This window comes from Nothobranchius furzeri, chromosome 6, assembly GCF_043380555.1.
Source record: "Nothobranchius furzeri strain GRZ-AD chromosome 6, NfurGRZ-RIMD1, whole genome shotgun sequence".
In the NCBI taxonomy this organism is placed as follows: Eukaryota; Metazoa; Chordata; class Actinopteri; order Cyprinodontiformes; family Nothobranchiidae; genus Nothobranchius; species Nothobranchius furzeri.
Window position 1 is genome coordinate 60,943,589 of NC_091746.1, and position 23,247 is coordinate 60,966,835.

The 23,247-nt window shown below is 40.2% G+C and overlaps 1 protein-coding gene across 2 annotated transcripts in view; it reads right to left on the minus strand.

Annotated features, from left to right (window-relative positions):
* The window catches only part of kcnt1a (potassium sodium-activated channel subfamily T member 1a), a 44,949-nt gene extending 22,121 nt beyond the window's left edge, over window positions 1-22,828 (minus strand). For both annotated transcript variants that reach the window (XM_015943005.3, XM_054744483.2), the window contains exons 1-10: window positions 22,274-22,828; window positions 20,516-20,683; window positions 4,696-4,775; window positions 4,368-4,515; window positions 3,065-3,112; window positions 2,915-2,963; window positions 2,767-2,826; window positions 2,261-2,335; window positions 841-924; window positions 511-605 (exon numbers count right to left, since the gene is read on the minus strand). In XM_015943005.3, coding sequence (XP_015798491.1) covers window positions 511-605; window positions 841-924; window positions 2,261-2,335; window positions 2,767-2,826; window positions 2,915-2,963; window positions 3,065-3,112; window positions 4,368-4,515; window positions 4,696-4,775; window positions 20,516-20,683; window positions 22,274-22,437 — 971 coding nt within the window. In that variant the 5' untranslated portion in view covers window positions 22,438-22,828. The remainder of the gene's footprint in view (window positions 1-510; window positions 606-840; window positions 925-2,260; window positions 2,336-2,766; window positions 2,827-2,914; window positions 2,964-3,064; window positions 3,113-4,367; window positions 4,516-4,695; window positions 4,776-20,515; window positions 20,684-22,273) is intronic.
* Window positions 22,829-23,247: the final 419 nt, after the last annotated feature.

Genomic DNA, 23,247 nt, shown 5'->3' on the forward strand with positions numbered 1-23,247 from the left:
ACGAGAAACTGACTGCTGTGAGAGGAGCCCACGGCAGCTCCTGGCCGCGCTGGGACGAGCTGACCTAACCAAGACCTGACCGGATCAACCTGGACAGGAATGCACCACTTGATCAGCTTCTTAACAGCTGTTTGTCCAGGAGAATGGAAACAAATCTTAGAATTTCATTTAGAGATAATTTACTAATTTAATTTTGTATTTTTGGAAAATTCAAGGAGCTGCACCAGTGGGGTTGGTTTCATAATGTTGTAACATTGAAATTGGCATACAATCGCAACCAAGTTGACAAGCCAGATTCACAGTTGCATTCTCACTACGGACATCGTCAGTGTGCCCCAAGGCAGCGGTGGCTACAATGTAGCTCATCGCCACCAGGGTGTGAATGTGTGTGAATGGGTGAATGACTGATTGTGTCTGAATGCACACACGTACTAATTTAGTATATCCCACAATCCCTTTTGAAATGTGATTTAATGAAAAAGGTAGAGGACCTTGGAGAAACAGCCTCACCCTGTGAAGACGAGACAAAGCAAGGTGCAGATCAGAATGAGGACCTGGTTGAACATCGCCGAGTTCGTCCTCTGGATTGCTCTGTGCACGTCGTTCTGGAAAAACAAGATCATTCATTCTGCTATAAAATACTAGCTGGAAAGATTGTATTAGTGCATATCTGTCTGTTTAAACACAACCCAGCTGAACAAAACCAAGAGACGTTGACCAACTTTGAGTGTGAAGAGCTATAAAAACCAGTGCTGATTGGCTCTCCTGAGCAAAGTTAATAAACTTATAAATGAAAACAGTTCGTTAACAGACACAGTTAAGTTTAAGGCTTCCACTCACAATCATATTCTCCAAAGCACATTTAGCCAGCCAGCAGTTGAGAAACACGGGGATGAAGATGTTTCTTATCGACGGCCAGAAGATCTGAAAGTTAAGTAAAAGACAAAAACGAGAGAAAAGAAAGTTCATGTGATACTTGAGATATAATTTTTAGAGTTTGTTTGATAAGAATTGTTGCTTCCAGTCATTTTTATGGCTGCTGCTTTGACAGATGTTAAAAACTACATTGATAATTGATTAAGGTTTACTTTTTCATATACAAAAAGATGAGCCATTAAACAAGGCTTAAGAATTGTATGTTACAAATGAGGGAATACAATACGGCCTCGCTTTTCCAGCAAGTATTATTTATATTATGTAACAGTTGAATCATTGGATTGTGGTTTGAGGAATTTGAAGCCAAAATTAACACCTTGAACCACTCAGGACATCAAAACATGTCTGAATAGTTGTTTTGTGTGGCAGATGTACAATAACCCCTTCAGGAATCCTAGTTGCCATGGAGCCTCTGGCCCTGCAACCATCTCTTCCTCATCAGGTAAAGGATGCACAAAGACCTGTCCACATTACAGAACAGGCCCACGCTTCTCCATGCTAATCAGCTTTCATGTTCTAATGGATTCCTGTCACTTCTATTATGCTGATATTTAATTGTAAGGCATTCATTTAAAGGGGACGTAGGACTTCATTCTTAAGTTATAATTGTTTTTTGGTCAATAAAAAAGGTGTTAATGACATTCTTTTCACTGAATCCATCTCTCAAAAAGCAACTTCAGCAGTTTCATTCTTGACAGTTTTATTCTTGACAGTTTCAGTACCTTCCAGAATGAGTCGTTTCAGGTCTCTGTCATGTTAAGAAAGCAAATTGGAGCTGGCCACGCCCACCACTCCCTCATTCAGGTTGCTATAAGCTGAGAAGCTTTGATTCCTAGGAGGAGCTCACAGAAGAGCTGCTTCTCCCTTAGCCTGGAGACGTGAGTAGTGTTCTAAGCTAATTTCCCCATTTGTGACATCACAAACAGGGACTTTTTAAGCATCTTGTTTTAGCCATAAAATTCCTAAATCGAAACACTGTCAGGGAATGGATGAATGGGTTTATTTCACGTTTTCATGGCCATTTGCACAAACAAATATAACCTCCCCACAAACCTTATCACACACATCCAATGGCTAATTAGCTAATTTCACAGCAGCAACTCACAGCATTTAGATATCTAGATGGGGAGAAGGTTACTTTTTTAAAGATAGATTAGATAGTGTGAGAAATTAGATTTAGGTGACCACAGAGTCTGGTCTATTGCAGAAACCACCATCTGTCATGAGGGGGGGGGGGGGGGGGTTATGCTACACTAGAGCTTAATAATAGTAAGTTGTACCGATTAACGTGGCCATTGAGTGTGTATTCAAGGTAAAAACTTACCGTTATAATAAAAGGAACGGTGTTGATCATCTCCAAGAGAAAGGACACCTGAAAAATCTGCTCCCAGATGTTCCCCTAGAAGTAAAAACAAAAACAACCATCACGACCGCTACGTCTCTTACTCCCAACCCAAGCTTTAGAACTGAAGAAGCTTCTGTGGATGAGAGGCCAAACATCTTCAAGATAACAAGAAAAGTCCAGTTGTTCTCAATTCAACTCTCAAGCACAACCATTTCACAGTCTTATCCAGAAACACACAATAGATAATGAGTCATGGCGCTGATTCCTTCTTTTTTCATGTAGCCTGTCAGATTCAGCAACCACTTACTTCCTCACCTCAAACAGACCCTGTAATTACCATCGATCTTTAATGTTGATGTGACAAAAGACTCCAGCTAATTACACCGCTTATGGATTGTCACTCTAACACGTGGAAAAACGATTAGTTGTACAGAATGCATTAATCATGCTGGATTTCTGCAAATTTTTGTGTGTTTTCGCCTCACCTTGTAGCTCAGGTACATCAGTAACATCGTCTCCAGGAAACTAATGATGGCAACAATCACCTGTGCACAATAGACATAACAAGCAAATGAATTACAACTGCTGCATCTTGGGACAATTTCTTATTCATTATTTCTTGAGGTGACTCACTTGAATGGCCCAGACAGGAGCCTTCCTATCCACCCAAAAGATCAACTCCCTAACAAAAAAACACACCATCAAACTGCTGAGCGTTTCCCTGCACAAATATATATGATAATAAATGACTGATGCTAAATTGTCACATTTCTTTCTGCTCACCAGTGAATTTCTCGATCCTGCACTGATCCATTCAGCAGGCAATCAATGCTGCAACATAATAGTAAAGAAACAAAACCAAAGAAAGAAAGAAACATGGAAAATTAATAAAGAATAAAAGCAATGATCTTTAGTTTCCCAGGAAGTAAAGTTCATCTGTTAAGGCGACTAAGTCATTGAAACTCTGCAGGCTTTCATAAATGTGATTTATGGTGATTTGAACATCTTCTTCACATAAATTCTCACTGCCCTCCACATCCATAAGGGTTCAAATAGGGACACCTGATATTGGTGTTAAAGTGTAATATTGGAAATGATTGGGATCAGTTTTTACTCTTTTAATGGCGCATATCACACATCAAACTCATCAGATATTTCTCCTCTCACTCAAAATAAAAAATATGACAGATTCAGTGTGTCATGTCATTTGTATTGATTTATCTTAGTATTGGAAATTAAGAGTTAAATTGTATTAATTAATCGGATATTAGTACAAAAGTTGATATCGAGCATCCCTGTCTCAAAAAATCCCTATCTTGCTTTTTAACAGTTGAATATTCATGTGTTTTTATCTTGCTGTATTCAAATTGTCATTATTTCAATTTAATGACAGATTCAGTTCGTTTTTCCTTTTCTTTGTTTTCAGCTCGGGATGCAGAACCTGCAACACCGTCCTCCCTGGAAATGATCTGATCTCTCAAGATGAGTCAGCAGAAACTCAGGAGGTAAAGCGGGTTGTCCAGCAATTGGAAGGTTGCAAGTTCAATCCCAGCTCTGACCAGAGAATGCTGCTGTTGTGTCTTAGGGCAAGACACTTAACCCGCCTTGCCTGCTGGTGGTGGTTGGAGGGACTGGTGCCGCCTGTGTTTGGCAGCCTCACTTCCATCAGCGCACCTCAAAGCAGCTGTGGCTACATTGTACCTCATCATCACCAGTGTGTGAATGTGTGGATGACTGATTGTGTTACGAAGCGCCTTGGGGGGTTGCAGAACCCCAAGACGCTTTAAGAAATACAGATCATTGTTCCAGACAGCCTCCATTTACCATTCCATGACGTTTTGTTAGAAACAAAGTTTATCATTAATGAACTTGCATTGAACAGTTTGTGACTTTAAAGAGTCCCTTCACCAACAGAGACCTGTCCCACAATAAAATACCAGTTTGGTGCCATCCTGTCCTCCAGTTCAACAGCCATTCATTGCTATTGTTCTTTTGTTGCCTCTGTACGTGGTGTCTAGTGAGAGATGTCTGTGTAACAATGCACTCAACTCAGCGCTTTTCCACTTTTCTGTTTGTGTCAACAAACCATTTGTTGTTCCCGTTCGTAGTGCTCTGTTGAGCAGCAGCGTGGCTGCCACCGCTGCCCTGGCCGGGCCTGTCTGTCATCACTCTGATGATGTACAACAAGCAGGTGAGCAGCTTCAGGCAGAAGTTAAACACACGAATCCTGAGACCTGAGGATGAAAGAGGGATAGACAGGACAAATGCACAAGACCATGACTTCATTAAGATCTTTTTATTAAAGATCTGGTTCTCATTGAAATGAACATTTTAAGTTGGCTTTAATTTTTCCCGTTTTGAACTGAGCCTTTAATTAATGTGATTTTAAGAGACCTGCAGCACCATCCACTCACTTGATCTTTGGTTTTTGATGAAGAAGAGCTTCAGACGCTCCTTGAAGGTGTTTTCATTCACATAAAACTCAACCTGCACCCTAAAGAGAAAGAAGGAAAGCAGCTGTCACATAAAACAAGCAGATGTAGGACACAAAGGTGTTAAATTAATTAGATGTCATATCCAATGTTTACTTCCCTGTTAAAATGATGTAGCTGAGAGCAAAACTTTGGACTAGGGAACTTGTGTAAAGAATGAGTCATTTACATCTTATTTATGAACCATAAAATGTGAGTTTCCATAGAAATATGAAATATCAATCTGATGGATCTTTGACTATTTTAACCAGAAGATCGGAACTTTATTGTAGGGATTAAGCGACACTTTGTATTAACTCCAAGGAAAGAGAGTCAGGTTTAAAATAGTTAAGAAATTTAATTCTACATAATGTCATGGTCTGCATCTGTGTCTTCCCCATGTGTCTCCTTATGTCCTCCATCCCTCTTTAGATTCCCCTTTTGTGTCTCATAGCACCCTCATGTGTCCTTTGTCTGCATCTTTCCCCATGTGTCTCCTAATGTTTCTCCATCCCTCTCTGGATTGCCTTTTGTGTTCTCTTGGCGCCCTCATGTGTCCTTTGTCTGCATCTCTGTTGTGTGTCTTAAGTTGTAGCCCCAGCCTCTTGTTCCCCAGTTCATTGTATGTGTGTATGAGTTTGTGTGTGTCAGTATGTGTATGTGTTTGTGTGAGTTCTTCCCTTAGTCTTTAGGTTTAGTTTTGTGTTTTATATAGTGTTAGGTTTATCTGCCCTCCACCGGTCCTCTTCCCCATCCAGATAATTGCTGTCACCTGCCTTTCCTCCAGCAGCTCACTCCGCACACCTGCTTCCTGTTTCCCTAATTGCTCCTCCCTGTCTATATAAGCCCTCCTTGTCTCATTGTTCTTGTCGGTCCATTGTTGTTTGTCAGCGTTATTTGTTCTGTTCAGTCTGCTCGTTCCTCTGGTGTTGTTTTTTGGCTCACTGCCATTTGGATTTATTTTTGTTCTTCCTCAAAATAAAGGATTTTTACTTTACATATCCACTCCTGCCTTGTGTCATCCTGGGTTCTGCATCTTGGGTCCTAACCTCCTGCTCCTAAACGTGACACATAATTTAAACAAGACTAACTTTAACACTCTGTGTACTGATGGACTAAGGTGGAGTGAGACGTGATGAATGATGATGGTGTGTGTGTGGAATGCTATTATCAGAACCAGCGGATCCGGAGAAGCAGTTAGTTCTGAGTGGGAGCGAATGTTTCGCTCTAAACTTTAGTAGGAGATTTATAACACACATGAAATGCCATCTGTCGGTCTACGTACCCAGGGGAAGCCTCTGATCAGATCCAGAATGCCGAGGTCCTCGTGGACCCTCTTTGGTACCGAAGCCAGTAGAAAAGCAGCGGTGCCGACCAAACTAGTCTTGAAATGCTTCCAGGTCACGACAGGTTATCACTGGCATCTCCGAGACCCTGAAGGGGTCGTGAGGTTCAGCTTTTATTCTGAAGGAACCGTTGCGGTCAGATGTAACTTGCAACAGATTTTATCCAGCTTGTCGAGGTTCTTTTGGTTGAAGAGGAAGTCCGGATGGCCCGTCCGAGACTTCTCCAGAATGCTTGAACTAACGAAAAGGTGGCGTGGAATAGTTTTTATAATTGTCATATTTTGGTTTACTGGCGAATCAGAATTTGACATGCAAAAGAGGGTTTATACAAACACCACAGAAAACCATGCCTCGCTTCAGAAACGAAGGTTCTGATTGGGTCAGACAAAAGGAAATGTGTCGTGTGACTTTAACATTACGTGTCTAGTGCAAATGTCCAAGATTACAATGACTTGTAAAATACTACTGATCACAGGATTATAATATCAAGTAATAACATTGTCATTTCACAGATTGATTGAACATTGGGCTCACATTATTGGTAATTAACAAAGTTGTTGATTATGTATTTTTCAAAATAGTTCTTGTCTTCGCTGACAGAGGTGAAGCAGTTCAGATGAGCAGAGTGCATGAAAGACCTTGGCCACCATCTCATGTAGATTTGCCTGTCAGATACTTTATGTCTCTGCTCGAGCAGACACAGCAGATCATGACCTTTAGGTCACAAACAGGACATTCATGATGCTACACTTGAGATAAAAGCACCAAAGAGCATCTGTTACAACTCAAGACAGAAACCGAGAGAAAGAAAAGATGCTAAATGACATTTTATTACTTATTGTAACTGAATCTTCTGCTTATCTTTAATCAAATAAAAGGCAGTGTAGCCCAGTTTAGAATAATCAGTAATGTCATTAAAACTAACATTCCTTGTCTTAGTAAACAAATCTTGAAATTCCTTTATGATTTTCTACACACTGATGTAAGGTAAAAAATAAAAAGTTTCTTGTAAGAAATTTCTTTTACATAAAAAATATATAGTTAAAGGTGCAACTTGTAAAAAGTACATCCTGTGGTCAAATGTGGTTACTGCATCCCATATTTTAGTGCAAAATGATCACCCTCTCACTGCCGTTCCTTGAGTTTCATGGCTGTTGTCATTTACGGATCAGCATCAGAAGATTCTAGATGACAGGCAAAGACGAGTCAGACACAGCAAGTTGAACGTGGATGAATACATTGTCATAGTTGGTGCTAGCACACTTGGTTGTTTTACAGTAGGGAGCATTTTCTACACTTATGGTAATGTGCCTCCGGCATTAGAGGAAGTGTTGCTGTTTGCTATCTTGCTGTTAGCTTGCGATTATAGTTCTGAACGACTCATTAAAGGAAATAAAATGCCACGTGTGTCACTTCACACATACATTTCACAGTTATATTGAGTGGTAAATGAAAAAGTAGCTTGAGATATTTTTAGAGCCGACTTTTGCTTCTAATTCACTGTTAGCATTGTAAGCTTAATGCTTGCCTATAGCCTTCTTCACCCAATATTAGAATAAAACAAAAGATGCTGTGGCTTCTTAGGGGAACAACAAATAACTTCTGGGTCGCTCCTGTTTACTGGCTTTGATTCTTTAAACAACTCTGGAGCTTTGTGCCAGTCAGTGTTGAATTACAAATGCCTGCGCTGCTGCGTTAGCTCACAAACTCACAGAGGGTAACAGTAACTGCATCCCTCTTTAGTTTTTTTGTGTAAGGAGAAAGATGGACAGCCCCTCCCTCAGCTGGCTGAGAATTAAATCTGTTTCAGTGCACCCTGCCTTCCAACATAACTGACATATTAAACTGTTTTGTGATTATTTCACATAAGAATTTGTTCTAACTGCACCTTTAATTTGTAAGACAACATAAATCCCAAAGGGGAGAAAAGAGGAAAAACATGAACAAGCACAACTATATAAGGAGTGATTAATCTGTGAATGAATAATCTTCAAATAATTTCTTACAGACAAAGGTCCAGATGAGGAAAGAAGAGAAAATAAAGTTAAAACAACAACTAAGAGGTTAACATCTTTCAGAAAGGGTGAAAGCCTCGGGAGGTTACGCGGGTAAGTCTGGCTTGCATGGATGCATTCTTGGCCTTTAAACTTTAAAAATGAACTTAAGGGTGCAGAAAAACCCAGAGATGAAATGGAGAGGATGGAGAGAGCATCTCTGCAATGAAATCTGAAAGCAGCTGTGACACCTGGCCTGTAACAGGGCAGAGATGAGCTGTGAAACACTTCAACAGAGAGATGGTTGTCCTACAGACTGCTGCCTGTCTGTCCCATCTTCTCCTCCCACACATGAGCACGTACACACAATGGTGTATGCAATGACCCTTAATAAGATGCTGTCCTAATACAGGTCTAAGTGATCTGAAATCAGTCATATTTTAGTGTCACGTTGAAGGTCCAGGCCAGAAGATGAGCTGCAGATTAGATCATTTAAAAGATTAACTGTGGCTGAGCAAATTTTGGACACAGATCAGGTCAGTTCAGGAGGTGCTTATTGCAGCACGAGACACTGCAAAGGCAAAAAAGTTACAAGGGTTAGTCAATGACTGACTCAATAATTACAAGATGGAATAACCATGCTTTTCTTACAAATGTAAAACAGATACATGTATAATTTTAAAAAATCAACTTAAAGGTGGATCTTTCATGGATGTACAAGCAAAGAGTCAGAGTACCCGGCCCGGAGGGTTACCGGGGTCCCACCCTGGAGCCAGGCCTGGGGTTGGGGCCCATGAGCGAGCGCCTGGTGGTCGGGCTTTCGCCCATGGGGCCCGGCCGGGCCCAGCCCGAACCAGATACATGGGCTCATCCAACTGTGGACCCACCACCTGCAGGAGGATCAGGAAGGGTCTGATGCAATGTGGATCGGGTGGCAGACCGAGGCGGGAGCCTTGGCGGTCCAATCCCCGGACAAGGAAACTGGTTTTTGGGACATGGAACGTCACCTCGCTGGCGGGGAAGAAGCAGGAGCTTGTGGCAGAGGTTGAGCGGTACCGGCTAGATATAGTCAGACTCACCTCGACACATAGCATTGGCTCTGGAACCCAAGTGTTTGAGAGGGGATGGACACTCTCCTTTACTGGAGTTGCTCCGGATGAGAGGCGGAGGGCTGGGCTTGGCTTTTTGTTAGCCCCAAGACTCTCTGCCTGTGTGTTGGGGTTTAACCCGGGCACCATTTTTACGAGTCACAGAACGTTGCACGCTAGGATGATGTCAACATCAAAACAGCCAATACAAAGCAGAGACTCACCTCTTACATCAAGAAGAATCCGTGCGTTTTGAGCTTTATCCGTTCTTTCATAATCCGTTGTTGAATTGTGATCGGCAGAAGCTTTTCCGGTTCGCGCCTCGCTTTTTTTGCAGCAGCGGCCCAAAACTATCTCCTAACACATGGATTTTCTGCTTCCTGATCACGTGACGTGTGACCAGGCCCCCACAATGTGGGTGATAAATTGAAGCAAACGCGGAAATGAAATAAATTGCAGTTCCACCCTCATCCGCTGGGGGCTGGTGTCAGAAGCGAGCAAATCCTCATTGACTCCCATGTTAAAAATACCAATTTCACAGCAGAAATAAACAAGTTTACAGCCTGGTACCAAAACATGTTTTTTGTTTAAATTATCTAGTTTACACTCATGACAACTCTGAGGGGGGTGAATTTTATTTCTCACTCTTCTGTTTAAGTGTATTAAAAGCCTAAAATTCTGTATAATTAATGACCATCAGACCCACGTGACCGCAGAGTTAGCTCCAGGGAAAGGCCTCAGTAGAGCCTCGGCCTCGCCTGAAAACTGTTCCGTCATTTTCAGTCTCTCAACTTAGACCATTAGTTGTAGCGTTTGTGACTTCTTTTTTGGATATTATTTGTGCAATTGTTGGATAAAATGACTTGCTGTGGCATTAATTGCACTAATAGAGCGTCCAAGGAGTCTCCACTTCATTTTTTTCGGTAAGTAAAATTATATTTATGTATTTTAGGTCACTGCCGAGCTGAGCTTAGATTTTAACATGTACTGTTTAACCATGAAATTTAAATGTAATAGGGTAAAACCCAGTGCATTTAACATAATGCTGCACTTTAGAAAATGGGTTGAAATATAGCATGTTGGTGGAGCTGGGTTCCTACTATCGGCTTGTAGAGCTCTCGGGAGGCCGATGTTTTCCACCCGTTTCTTCCCTCCCCGCAGCCCGGTCTATCTCTGTCTGATCGCGGCTTCTGTTTGCTGCGCGGGCTGCCGGCTTGTGGAGCTCTGGGATGGAAACCTTTCCACCCGGTTCTCCCCAGCGGCAGCTCTGCACATCTCAGATTGCAGCGGCGCTTGTCTGCTGTGCGGCTGCTGGGTTGTGGAGCTCTCGGGAGACCTCTGTGTTCCACCCGGTTTTACCCAGCGGTCAGCCCGGCGTATCTCTGACTCAGAAGCTCTGGTGTTGTGCACAGTTAACTCCGGTTGTAGCTAGGTTGCTACCTCCGTTAGCTTAGCTCCCACCTCTGCGTTAGGTTTGGGTTAACTTCAGGTTAGCTTGTAGCTAGTTCGACCAGGTGTCGTCAGTTGATCCCAGCCTTACAGCCCCACCCTCAGCTCCACCTCTCTTCCCTTTTATGGAATTGTCTGGGCTTGACGGAACCTGTGACACGGTCAAAATGGCGGTGGTGGCCACCTCCCATTTTTCTTCAAAAACGTGTTATTGGAGTCTATGGAAACCCATCGTCCAATATTTCTATGCCGATGCGTGTGACGTATGCAGATGAAGATCGGCTTTAGAGCTGAGATGTTTGTTCTCATGGTGCGGGGGCTCATTCCGACGCCCACACAGTAAAAAATACAAATGGCGACTTGGCAGTGAACGTGTAAATGACTGGATTAAACTCATCCATCCATGGGCGGCAAGATTCGAGCGAGCAACAGCTTAGCAACACCAAATATTCACACACACACACGTACGCACGTGCGCGCGCGCGCGCACACACACACACACACACACACACACAAACGCTCTTCAGTCCATGCTGACGAGCACCACAGGGTCGTGTGTCCTTTTTCTAAGTAAAGGATTTAAGTACCTCTACCTGCTCTTGACTCAGAGAAAAGCCCAAGTCTAAATCGTCCAAAGTTGATGCCAAAGCCGTTTCAAACCGCCATCCTAGTTGTTCTGCTCTATTGCATCATCCTACCCACCAAACCGATAGAGCGCTGTGATTGGCAAAACACAATACTGTTCAGGCCAATGGTAGCCTGATCAGTGGACTCAGTGAACTCCTTCAAAAAGCAGCTGAAGACTCACTTGTTCAAGCTGGCTTTTGTATGACCTTCTTCATCACTCTCTCTTTATTCTGCTCTCCCCACCTTTTCCACCTTCCTCAGGATCCACTGATTTCCCTCTTTCCTATTCCCTCTCTCTTTCTTAAAATGTTTTCTTTAAAATCACAACTGCTTATTTTTGCTCATTTTAAATATATTTTTTAACATTTTCTAAATGTTTTTTTTATATTTTTAAAATTTTTTATTTTTTGTTTTTGTGAAGCGCCTCGTGATTTTTTATCTTGAGAGGCGCTATAGAAATGATATTTTCTTCTTCTTCTTCTTCTTCTAGGCCTGCTGAGGCTCCTATGGCTAGACCGACCTGCAGAGCAAAATCATTTTGCTTCAGCAACTGTCTGTCTAGATTTCTAGGCTAACAGTGTGTGGAAAAATCTAGACTCTTTAGTGCCATGGATTATACACTAGGTATTACATCAATGATATAGATAGATGTACTTTAGTAACGGACTCAAAGGTCCAGTACAGACAAACTCCGAAACAGAACCTAAAATAAATACCAGAATAAATGCCAGAATAAAAATACATACAAATATCAGACTGGAAATCCTTTCTGCCAACAGCCATTGTAATATACAACAACTCTTTGATGACTTGATTATTATTATTATTCTGAGCTACTACAGCAATCAATTTCCCTCTGGGATTAATAAAGTATTTTTGAATTGAATTGAACCGATAAAAGTAAAGCAGTTACTCAGTTATGTGCACCAGCTGTTTTTGAGTGAGGCTAATCAAGCTGGTCAGAGGGAGAGTATGTCCTTTGGCCTTTCCTTTAGTCCCCAACAAACCCATAATTACTCCAACAGTTTGTCTGTAATAAGGAATGGAAATGAACAATATGAGAGCTGAAAGGACCCAGCAGCCTAATCAGAGCCATTCAGCTACGTTAAAATTAAAGACACTAGCTACTCGTGGGGGAACGAATATCACACATGAGCTTCAATGTCAGAAGTGTGTGTTGAACACCCGTTTAATAAATACAGGTCCTTCTAAAAAAATTAGCATGTTGTGATAAAGTTAATTATTTTCTGTAATGTACTGAAAAACATTGGACTTTCATATATATTAGATTCATTACACACAACTGAAGTAGTTCAAGCCTTTTATTGTTTCTAATATTGGTGATTTTGGCATACAGCTCATGAAAACCCAAAATTCCTTTCTCAAATAATTAGCATATCATGAAAAGATTCTCTAAACGAGCTATTAACCTATTCATCTGAATCAACTGATTAACTCTATTTAGAGTTAATTAGTTGATAAACATTAAGTCTAATGTTAATCAGTACATTACAGAAAATAATGAACTTCATCACAATATGCAAAATTTTTGAGAAGGACCTGTACAAATGTAGCTGTTTCTAATTAGTTTACCCAAAAGATTCCTGAGGCTTTTAAAAACTCCCAGCCTGGTTCATTACTCAAAACCACAATCACGGGTAAGACTGCCGACCTTACTGCTGTCCAGAAGGCCATCACTGACACCCTCAAGCAAGAGGGTCACAGAAACAATTTTCTGAACAAATAGGCTGTTCCCAGAGTGCTGTATCAAGGCACCTCAGTGGGAAGTCTGTGGGAAGGAAAAAGTGTGGCAGAAAATGCTGCACAACGAGAAGAGGTGACCGGACCCTGAGGAAGATTGTGGAGAAGGACCAATACCAGACCTTGGGGGACCTGTGGAAGCAGTGGACTGAGTCTGGAGTAGAAACATTCAGAGCCACCGTGTACAGGCGTGTGCAGGAAATGGGCTACAGGTGCCGCATTCCCCAGGTCAAGCCACTTTTGAACCAGAAACAGAGGCAGAAGTGCCTGACCTGGGCTACAGAGAAGCAGCACTGGACTGTTGCTCAGTGGTCCAAAGTACTTTTTTTGGATGAAAGCAAATTTTGCATGTCATTCGGAAATCAAGGTGCCAGAGTCTGGAGGAAGACTGGGCAGAGGGAAATGCCAAAATGCCTGAAGTCCTGTGTCAAGTACCCACAGTCAGTGATGGTCTGGGGTGCCATGTCAGCTGCTGGTGTTGGTCCACTGTGTTTTATCAAGGGCAGGGTCAATGCAGCTAGCTATCAGGAGATTTTGGAGCACTTCATGCTTCAGTCTGCTGAAAAGCTTTATGGAGATGAAGATTTCATTTTTCAGCACGACCTGGCACCTGCTCACAGTGCCAAAACCACTGGTAAATGGTTTACTGACCATGGTATTACTGTGCTCAATTGGCCTGCCAACTCTCCTGACCTGAACCCCATAGAGAATCTGTGGGATATTGTGAAGAGAAAGTTGAGAGACGCAAGACCCAACACTCTGGATGAGCTTAAGGCCGCTATCGAAGCATCCTGGGCCTCCATAACGCCTCAGCAGTGCCACACACTGATTGCCTCCATGCCACGCCACATTGAAGCAGTCATTTCTGCAAAAGAATCCCCGACCAAGTATTGAGTGCATAACTGAACATAATTATTTGAAGGTTGACTTTTTTTGTATTAAAAACACTTTTCTTTTATTGGTCAGATGAAATATGCTAATTTTTTGAGATAGGAATTTTGGGTATTCATGAGCTGTATGCCAAAATCATCACTATTAGAAACAATAAAAGGCTTGAACTGCTTCAGTTGTGTGTAATGAATCTAATATATATGAAAGTCTAATGTTTATCATTACATTACAGAAAATAATGAACTTTATCACAATATGCAAATTTTTTGAGAAGGACCTGTACATTTGTAGCGGTTACTAGCAGGAATTAATACCTTGTAAGTTGAATTCCGGGGTAAAAAAAAAGTCCAGAAGCACCAGAATCAGCACAGAGGAGTCAGGTGGAGGAAAGCATGACAGAACATGATTTGTAGTCTTTATTTCCTGATATTTGGACATCTCACCTCTGATTAGCTAACAGCAATGCAACTCTACCAATGAGTCCATTTGTTTTTCAACGTTGATGTTTTTCTCCACAAACATCAAAATCCTGGAGGAGTTCTGCCATGTGGTGGAGTTGCTAATGCTAAAAGTTAGCTTCTACTAGCTGAGACGTTCTGTGCTGTGCTTTTTCTGGATGATAAACCAACAACAGCCTTTTCTGTCATGATGGGTGAGTCCACGAATGCTAAGTGACAGTGTGACGTAGATCTGTCAGGATTTTCTAGACTTTCAGCGTCAATTTTCTATCAGAAGCTAATGCAGGAGATAGCTGTAGCAGACAATTTTCATGTTCAGTCTGCATGAAAAACTGACTGATTATATTCAGAAAAAGGTTTTAAGGTTTTAGGTTTAGGTTTTAAGTATTCCATACTTTAATACTTATGCTGAAGTTTAGATTCAGATAAATACAGTTTAGAAAAATCCTAGTTTTCATCCTTCCTTCCTTTTTTTGTTGTGTGTGTGATCACACATGTATATTGTGTATTTTTGCATGTATTTTATTCCCATTTTTTTGTTACTATTAATTTTTTATTTTATTCCCAAAAAGGAAATGCTGGACTTTGATGCTAAATGTAGCTAATGAAGTCACTTCTAATCTAGCCTAGTTATTTCTAAAGTTAAATACATATGTTACTTTAAATAGTAGTCATTATAGTGTATCAGTGTGTCAGTAATTAAATTACATTTTTAAGGTAACTGTGGTAACACTGCCTGTGTGCGTGTATGTGTTTATCCTGTGTTTCCCTCATCTGTCACACTTGAAATGTATTTAGTTAATTAGTCCAGCTGTCTCAATAATCCACATCTTCACTGTTAAACCTATTTTAAATGAATATTTCTCATTTCTTGGTCTTGTTGTACAAAACTGCTCCTGGATTTTAAGGTAATTTAAGATATTTTCTCTGTTTACATTTTTAGTTTCAATTCAGTTATTTTCCTCCTTGCATTTAAGTAATTTACCACTTCGTCCTGAAATAATGACATTTTTGTAAGTTAAATGGGCGTAACATTTAAATAAAACAAGTATTTTATGCATGAGATGTTATTTAAGAGAAATAAATAAAGCAAACATAAGTTATATTGTGTTTTTTCCAGAGTAGATCTACTTTGGATTACTACAAAATGAAGATTTTCTGAGAATTTATTAAAATCCTTCCAGTACGGTTCTCTGTTGCTAGCAGAAACACTCACACACACATGGAAAGACACAAGTAAAAACACCACCTTTCTGCAGACAACAAGCTCACAGCAGAGGAGACCCTCCCCATGTGGCCCTACCTCTGTCCCGCGCCACTGCCGAAAGCGTCTGACCTCCACGTACCCACAGCTGGACTGACCCAGGTGTGGATGATGCATTCTGGATTCATCGTGCACGACACTTGTAGCTGCAAAGGGCAGCAAGTCCAAAGTCTTTAAATCTGGTTGATCAACGAGCTTCTTCAACATGCAGCTCAGACAAACATCTTCCTGTCGTTCTTTGAGTAACAGATCAGAACATGGAAAATAAACCTGCGCTGGCTTGACGATTCATTTAGTCGTGAAGAATGTGAATATTTTTAGAGGTGTATACAATCTTTTTCTTCTCCCTCTCTTTCCTGTGTGCGGGCCTGTTGCCACAGCAACGAAAGGAATAATCCACACTGATGTTGCTGTGCTGGGGACCTCTCCATGCAGCACCATGGAAAGAGGTAGACATCAGCTGAGATGTTCTGGAGGTTTGACAGAAACGCTGATTTCTGTTTTTGACGACCCTGAAATCCTGTTCATTGTGTTAATAAATTACGCTGTTCATTTTCCTGCTCTGGTGATGTGAACGATTTAATAAAAACCAAAAGGAAAAGCCTAAAAGCTGCCGTCTGAACCTCTGGATGTTTTTCCTTCTCCGAACGTGAAGTCTGAAGCACTAATTTATAGATGACCTCTTTCATGAGTCAGTGCTTTTGAAACTACTGGAAGAGGCCACTCCACTTGAACCAGCTTCTGCCCACGCGGGTCCATCCACTCAGCGTGGCTTTTTGAGTTCCACGTGAACCCTTTACATCACAATGAGACTTCTGCCTGTGAATTATGTGACATTTGTCATCTCTATATTTAGCTCATAAAGGCTTCCCCACTTCAAAGTCAGGAAATGAAAGCTCTTAAAATGAGGGAAAATGTGAAAACTCAAACTGCAGATAGAAGGCGGTAATGCACAATGCTAACTATGGTTGATATTTAGCTGCTCCTTTGTGTCTATTTGAGTGTGTTTCTGCAGCCTTGAAAGAAGGGAACATTTGAATTCACTGAGAGCTTCTGTAAGGTTTGGGTGAAGACCACTGTGGATCCAACCTGAAGCTTCTGGACTAAATGGCAGAACAGAAAACATTGCTAAATATTTAAATAAGGATTGTTGTGCTGAATAAAAGGTCATCTTGGACTGAAAGGTAATTTTGAACAGCACAGCTATTTGAAGGTAACAGAAAATATATAGAAGACCTGAAAAGCAAGAAAAGTGAAATAAAATAATGTGTCAGATCTTTTTTTCTCTTGATTCAATAATTTATGATTTTAAAACAATGTTTTTGAAAGGAAAGAAAAGTTTTCTAGAGAGATTTTTGTGAAAAAGTCAAATTAAATATAGTTTCATGATTTTGCTGTTTAGTCTCAAACGCAACAAACGAATATTGTTAGACAGACTTAAGAAATGCATTTAATTGTTATTACATTCTGGAGCTTAAAAAAATAATTTAAAGAGACAAAGTGTAGTTTTTACCATCAATCTAGAAATATTCATCAAAACATTGCTGAAAATGAATAAAATGATGTCCAGTTATTTAAAAATATTGGCGGCTTTGTAAAATATAGGCATAAAAATCAAGTCTAAAGTACATAGAGTGCGGGTCTAGCGTGTTTGGGAGATGCCATATTAGACGCCATGGGTGTTTCTCAATGTCAAGGCGCCTGGCCTTGCGAGGCAATGTCTTGCAAGGCCAGGCGCCTTACTTATGAGGACATTGTCCTTCCTTGGTCAAAGAAAACGGCTAAATGTAACAGACTTGCATCACATGACCACAGCTTCCACGGTGGTCACGTAACGTCATGTTAATTGTTAATTTATTTTCTCACTCAGCAGTTTCATTCATCATTCATGCAAAATACAATCATCAACAGTCTCCTAAGTGAAAAAAGGGGGAGGAAGAAGAAGTCTTGTATGACCTACCCCTTTCTACTTCATACTATATAATGTACAGAATGGCCTTACACACAAACCAAGTATAGAACTTCCTTATCTTTGTAAACAAAATCACAATAAAACATATCAATATACTCATTCAATATTTACTTATCAATCATAAGATTCTATGATTTTTTTCTTTATATAGTCTCTTAAATTGATCGGTAGTTAAACATTTTTTCAGGTCATGATCCAGATTATTCCATAATTTTATTCCATTTACTGAAATACACATTTGCTTTAATGTTGTTTGTGCAAAACATCTTTTAAACTCATGCTTCTTTCTATTTTTTCCATCATTTGAAATCAAAACAAAAAACTTCTGTAACTTCACTGGCAGTAACCTCTTTTTTGCCCTGAACATAATTAGTAAAGTTTTCAAATTAACCAGATCCTTGAATTTCATAATTTTTGATTCAATAAAAAGTCTATTGGTATGTTCTCTAGCATCTACGTTATATCTAATTCTCATAGCTTTCTTCTGTCATAAAAACAAAGGATTAGTGTTTGTTTTATATGTGTTGCCCCAAACCTCTATACAATAAGTCAAGTATGGAACAATAAATGGATAATATAATAAATGAAGTGTTGATGACTCCAAAATAATTTTACTTTAATTAAAAGTCCAATACTTTTACTCAGTTTTTGTTTTATATATTTTATATGGGGTTTCCAATTATGATCCAAGATGACCCCTAAAATCTTACTTCATTTACTCTTTCAACTGAAGTACCATCCATGGACAAAGTAGCAGAATCATCTGTCTTCCTGTTACCAAAAATCATGAATTTTGTTTTAAATGTGACACGGGAGACAATGTTATATTTTATACGTATTAGTTTCAGTATAAATATATAACAAGTCTTTTACTTTTTAAATTGTGTATATGTTTATTAAATAAAAAATATAAGTGAGTTAGTACCCGCTAGCCAACGAAGCTGCAACTACTAAGCAACTAACCAACAATAGATAACTTCTTTGGATCTAAAAAAAAACATTTTAAATTAGTTGACTTGAAATTTGTCCCTGAAGTAGCTGTCGGCTTCTGATCCGCCATCCTTTTTAAAGTACCGCAGTGTATTCTGGGTAATTTTTGACCAAGGCTAGGTTACAAGACACCTCCCATGTGTCCTTGCTCAGCTAGCTAAGCAGCTAACAAACGGAGGACACACGCCTCGGTAGAACATGAACATTGGAAGCGATTGGAACACGTCTTGGCGGCTTCTAATGACGTATCTCCTAGGCAACTGGGGCAGGGCCAAGACATCAAGGCATCAAGGCAAGGTTCCTTGACATTGAGAAACACTCCATGATTCCTTCTGGCCAGCTCGGGGTCCTGTGCCTTTCAATGATGTCACACTAGATGATTGGCTAGTTGTACAACTTATGGAAGTTCCATGACCATGTTCAAAAACATTTAGGCAGTAAGAAGCCAGAATTTATAAACAAAACTGCTAAACTCTTTGCACAACATAAGTGGAAGAACAGAATTGATGTAATATGTTTTGGCCGAGTGATATTGCTGTAGTGTGATGATGTCATCAGCAGGCTCGGGACCCCAAGATGATCCAGAAACTACAACGCCAGAAAACTAGCATTGGCATTTCATTCTTTCGAAGGAATTAACTTAAGGACCATGGAAGTCTGAGGAGTTACGCTACGGTTCATGCTTTCTGCTCCACAGGTAACATTCACTGCAATGTTTCTTTTTAACTAGCAACAGTCACGGTGATGTGGTGTAAAACTACCCTGAAATGTATGTACTGCCCTTAGTGGCAGGAAACTACACACTTTCGTTTTAATAATTATGTTTAAAAGAAACTGGAACTTTTCTTTTACCTTTGTCAGACTTTAAAAATTGAACAACCTTACTTATATGTTATATAATTTTAACGTTTTGCTTGCAAGTTGCAAGAACATGCAAAGTAACTTCTCCAGGAACAACTTATAACTGTGGCAATGTTTGCTCTCCCAGAATAAAATAAATAAAGTAAGTATAAAAATGCAGCATAAGCCAGATAATGCATTTTTTCCCCATTTCAGCACCATGGACAGTACCACAAACAACAAAGAAAATCTTGGAGCTTCTATGTTTATTTAAATAAACTTAAATGGAAAACTATCCAAACAAGAGACGAAAAAAAACTTTAAATGCACTTTTGTTTTCTCAGACTGCAGGAGGTAGAAAAGGTGAAAACCTCCAAGCACAATCATGTTCCTGTTCCTGTTGCTGTATAATGACTGAAAACAGTGGCCCCTGAGTGGATCGGGGGTGTATGTCAATTAAAGGCTTTTGTTAGCTGCATAAAAAAGAGGTTTAGCAATCAGTAAAAGTAAAAAAAAGCCATATGTGATGACTAGAGCAAGTGACAAACATATGCAGCTAATGCATGCAAATGACACTGAAAATGAACAACAGGGTGACTATGATGGATAATTATAGCAGCTGGACTTGGGTTTAAAGGTAAAGATCCTGTTTGAAACAAGCAGACGATCTGCAGCGTAATATCAATGCACCTGCTCAGTTTTAGCCTTTTTTCTTCTTTTTTGTTATCTGTTTCTTTGAATGATGTCTCAAAAATGCTAACCATGTTGCAATCAGCGGTGGGTGAAATAAGAGTATTTATTTTACCTCAAAAGAAATTATTTACAAAATCAACTTTTTGGCAACAACAAACCTTTGTGTAAAATAATTTTTTAGAAGGTTTATCAAAGCAGCTGTTGATTAAATTTGTTGCTGAAACATTTTGAACATAGACAGCGGTTACTGAAAAAGTTCTGCAGCTTCTCTCCTCTTACACAGAGCTGGTATCTCCTTCACAACTTTACAAATGTTTTAACTTCTAAAGGAACCTCTTGGACCTTGGCCACACCTCTCACCCTACAGCTTCTCTTCATCACAACTCATACCTGTCTTCATTCTGGAAGCTCTGGTCCCCGAGCAGCAGGTCTCTGAAGCGGAAGCGGGGCGGCAGCGGAGGCACCTCGCTCTCCATCTGCTCCATCTTCAGAGAGGAGATGTCTAAGATAACTCCACTGCTGCAGCTGCTATTAGACTGAAGTGGTGCTGGAGAAGGGCTGGAGGAGGGACAAGACAGCAAAGCAGCAGAAAGGAAAAGAAGGATGAAAACAAAGTGCTGTAAAACATGAAGGGATGCACAGGAAACAGGAAGGAAAGAAAAAGAAGAAACATGGGAAAAGGTGGACTTTTACAGGAATACACACAAGCAAACCTTCATTTTGATCACCAAGCATACAGATCACTTCCTTTTCCTGGGACTAATACAGCCTCTAAAACCTCCGCATGCGACTATTTAAGTAAAAGAGCTGAAATCTGAATGTATTTCAGTGGGAAAAAACTATTTAAGGAGCAAATTACTTGATTAAACTTGCTATTTTAATGAGAAAATGACGTTTTCTAGACTAATACATTAGCTGTTGTTAGGAGAACCAATTAATTCAATACTTCAGAGTAGCGGTCGACCGACATTGGTTTTACTATTGCCGATACCAATGCCAATGGTCAGCTGACGGCCAATATGTACTGCCGATTTTCATGGTCAATATCTAGATGTTTTCCACATCATTTTCATGCAAAAATGTCACAAACAACATCAGTTGATGCACAAAATGTCTGAAGCTAACTAGTTTCACTCAGAATTGCACCAACTATTACATCTTAACTTTGTGCACCGCTCAGTGTTAAAGCCAGACACCTAAATAAAGTTAATTATTTATATTTTTATCACACAGATGTTATTAGTGAACATAAATATATTTAAATTAAATTCTGCAACAGCACCAAGCTGCCCGAGGATGTGCCTGACTTCAAATCGGCTTTACTAGCCGATGCCGATGCATAAAAATACCGGTAAACATCGGTTCGATATATCAGCCTACCGATATATAATCTTCAGAGTCATTATTCAATCCAAAATTGAATTGGAAAACTTCAGTGCTTCCAGTTTATCTCGATTTTAATTTATTTAGTCATGGATGCTGCTATTCTGTTGTTTCTGAATTAATGCAGATGTTGAACCTGGATTACATTTAAAGCTGTGAGATGTTATAGTTGATCCTGCAAACAATGGTTAAAGTAAAGAATTGATGTATCCCCATGCAGTTTTCTGATAAATCAATGCGCTACTTTCAACGCTTATTAGATTTTTGGATGTAAAAAGATTTTTTTTATGGATCTTCTTCTAGATGACCATACAGAGTGAAGTTCTGATGGTTTGGTGTGAAGACATCAAGAAGGTGCTGGTTTTGGTCTCCTAGAGACGATACCCGGGCATCATTAACAGACAGGGAAGTTAAAGACGGAACCTCCTTTCTGTCTGTTTGCTATAATCCAGCATTAGGATCCATCTGGATTTATGAAATTCTGTCAACTGAACAAGCCAAAAGTCAAGCACACATTTAGGAATCTAAGTGATGACGGAGGCTGCAGATCTTGAGCTCATGTGGATGTTTTGATGTAATCATTTAAAACTGAACAGTGAGGCCATGAGAAGAGATCGGGATGAGAAATTGACCAAATGGCACAATAAAAACAACCTTATTCGACATATTTGATCATTTCCTAATAAAAGAACATATCTCCTTTTATAAGAACTTTTTGAAACATAAATTCATTAATAAATAAAGTTTCGTGTCGGTGTTTCTCACCGTGGTTTGTGCTCGCTCACGGTCCCGTCATCGTTCACAAATGACTGATTCACGTAGCATTCGCTGCACATTGTGGCCGGAGATCCGGCGCTTCCGGCGGGCTGGAGAGCTGCGGTGGTCGGCGTGGAGTCCTGCACAAAGTCGTCTTCCTGCCTTATTTGCATCTGAGGTCGATCAACCAGACAGGAGTGGACTCCCGCAGAGAAAGACGCGCTCTTGTTAAAAAAAATTAAATAAAAATTAAAGTTAGCCCTCCTTTTGTTGTATGTCACCTATACAGGTGCATTGATCGGGTGGGAGTTTTGTTGAGGAAATTATGAAAACTTAGTCCCAATTATCTCGTGAGCTGTTAAAAATGGTTAAATAAAAGATGAAGGCAGGAATGTGTTGCTGGATGCAGGAAATGAAGCTGGCAGCGCCTGAAGTGTGAATGTTGTGGATGATGGAGAGGACAGGTCTCTCCTGCTTCAACTGTTCTCAGACATACCTGGTGATAGAGAGATTACTGCCACCTGGTGGAGACTGGGGACATTGCATCTGAAATGTAAACCATGACATCCAAAAGAAACAGAATAGACTTTATTGATCCCACAGTGGGGAAATGCACTTGTTACTTCAGCACATACACTTAGAGAATAATTCAAAGAAAAATAATAAAAGTACATGTACGTACACATAGACAGTACGCTATTATTGTAACATGTGACCTGAGTTTAAAATTTATGGGGTTTAACGGTGCAATATGTAATTATATTACTGTGAAATAATTACAAAACAGGCTAATGTCTCAATCATGTTGGAAGGAAGGTTACACTGAAACAGACTTCATCCTCAGGCGGCTTGGGGGGGGGGGGGGGGGGGGGGGTCAGTTTTTCTCCTTTCAAAGAAGATTAATTAAAAGCTGGAAGTAGTTACTATTTACAGTCTGTGAGTTTGGGAAGGTGCTGAATCTGCAGCGAGGTAACGCAGCAGGC